Here is a 1090-nt window from a genome sequence, read left to right as displayed (position 1 = left end):
GTCGTAAGAGGGATATTGCAGAGCGGTTTCCCGACGCCGCACTTACGGCAATGATGAGTCTATGATGTCGCCAAAATCCACGTAGGCCGTTAAGATACGTCGCTATCGGGAAACTAGGCCCTGTATGGTTTCTATGCTGGTCTCTTTCTCTAACGTACTCTCAAGCTCTCTTTTGCCTTTTCTCTAGCTATCTGTCCGTGTCTCTCTCTCTCTCTCTCTCTCTCTCTCACTTTCTTTCTCTCGTTCTTTCTCACTAGTTTTCAAACAGGGGTGGTCCTCCTGTTGGCGGCGTCTTTGAAGTCCTTGGAGTTGGAGTTGTGCGCCTGCTGCAGGAACTCCCGCTCCGAGTTGAGCAGTGCTCCCATGGACGCCTTGCTGGGGTCCCGCGTCAGCGTGTACATGGAGATGTCGGCGGCGGCGGGGCCCGTGTAGCCGCCCTTGCCGATGGGTGAGGCGTCGCGCGAGGCCGGCTCGCTGCTGCGGCAGCTGGAGCGGCGGCGGAAACGGTAGCGGTAACTGGGGATGCGGCTGAACGCCGACTTCTTGATGAGCTCGACGCGGGACTTGGCGCGCAGCTTGCGGTGCTTCTCGATGAACATGTGCACGGCCAGCACGCCCACCATCTCGGCCATGATGAAGGAGAGCGCGCCGAAGTAGAAGCTCCAGCCGTACGTGTAGCCCTTCTTCGAATCGCTCTGGCCGGGGTCCCCCGAGTTAGCCGAGATGTAGACGATGATCCCGATGATGTTGGCGAGGCCTACCGAAGGGATAGAGAGAGAGAATGAGAGAGAGAGATATAGGGAGGGATAGAGAGGGATAGATAGAGGGAGGGATAGAGAGAGAGAATGAGAGAGAGAGAGAGAGAGAGGGAGGGATAGAGAGAGAGAATGAGAGAGAGAGAGATATAGGGAGGGATAGAGAGGGATAGATAGAGGGAGGGATAGAGAGAGAGAATGAGAGAGAGAGAGAGAGAGAGGGAGGGATAGAGAGAGAGAATGAGAGAGAGAGAGATAGAGGGAGGGATAGAGAGGGATAGAGATAGAGGGAGGGATAGAGAGAGAGAATGAGAGAGAGAGATAGAGGGAGGGAG

General features: G+C 55.6%; 1 protein-coding gene across 1 annotated transcript in view; it reads right to left on the bottom strand.

Annotated features, from left to right (window-relative positions):
* Window positions 1-260: 260 nt before the first annotated feature.
* cacng3b (calcium channel, voltage-dependent, gamma subunit 3b) overlaps window positions 261-1090 on the bottom strand; it is a gene marked incomplete at both ends in the record, with an annotated part of 39910 nt that continues 39080 nt past the window's right edge. The window contains one exon of the mRNA XM_080856950.1: window positions 261-757. Coding sequence (XP_080713076.1) covers window positions 261-757 — 497 coding nt within the window. The remainder of the gene's footprint in view (window positions 758-1090) is intronic.

Source organism: Sprattus sprattus, assembly GCF_963457725.1.
Source record: "Sprattus sprattus genome assembly, chromosome: 18".
NCBI lineage: Eukaryota > Metazoa > Chordata > Actinopteri > Clupeiformes > Clupeidae > Sprattus > Sprattus sprattus.
This window is presented reverse-complemented; position numbering and strand designations above follow the sequence as displayed.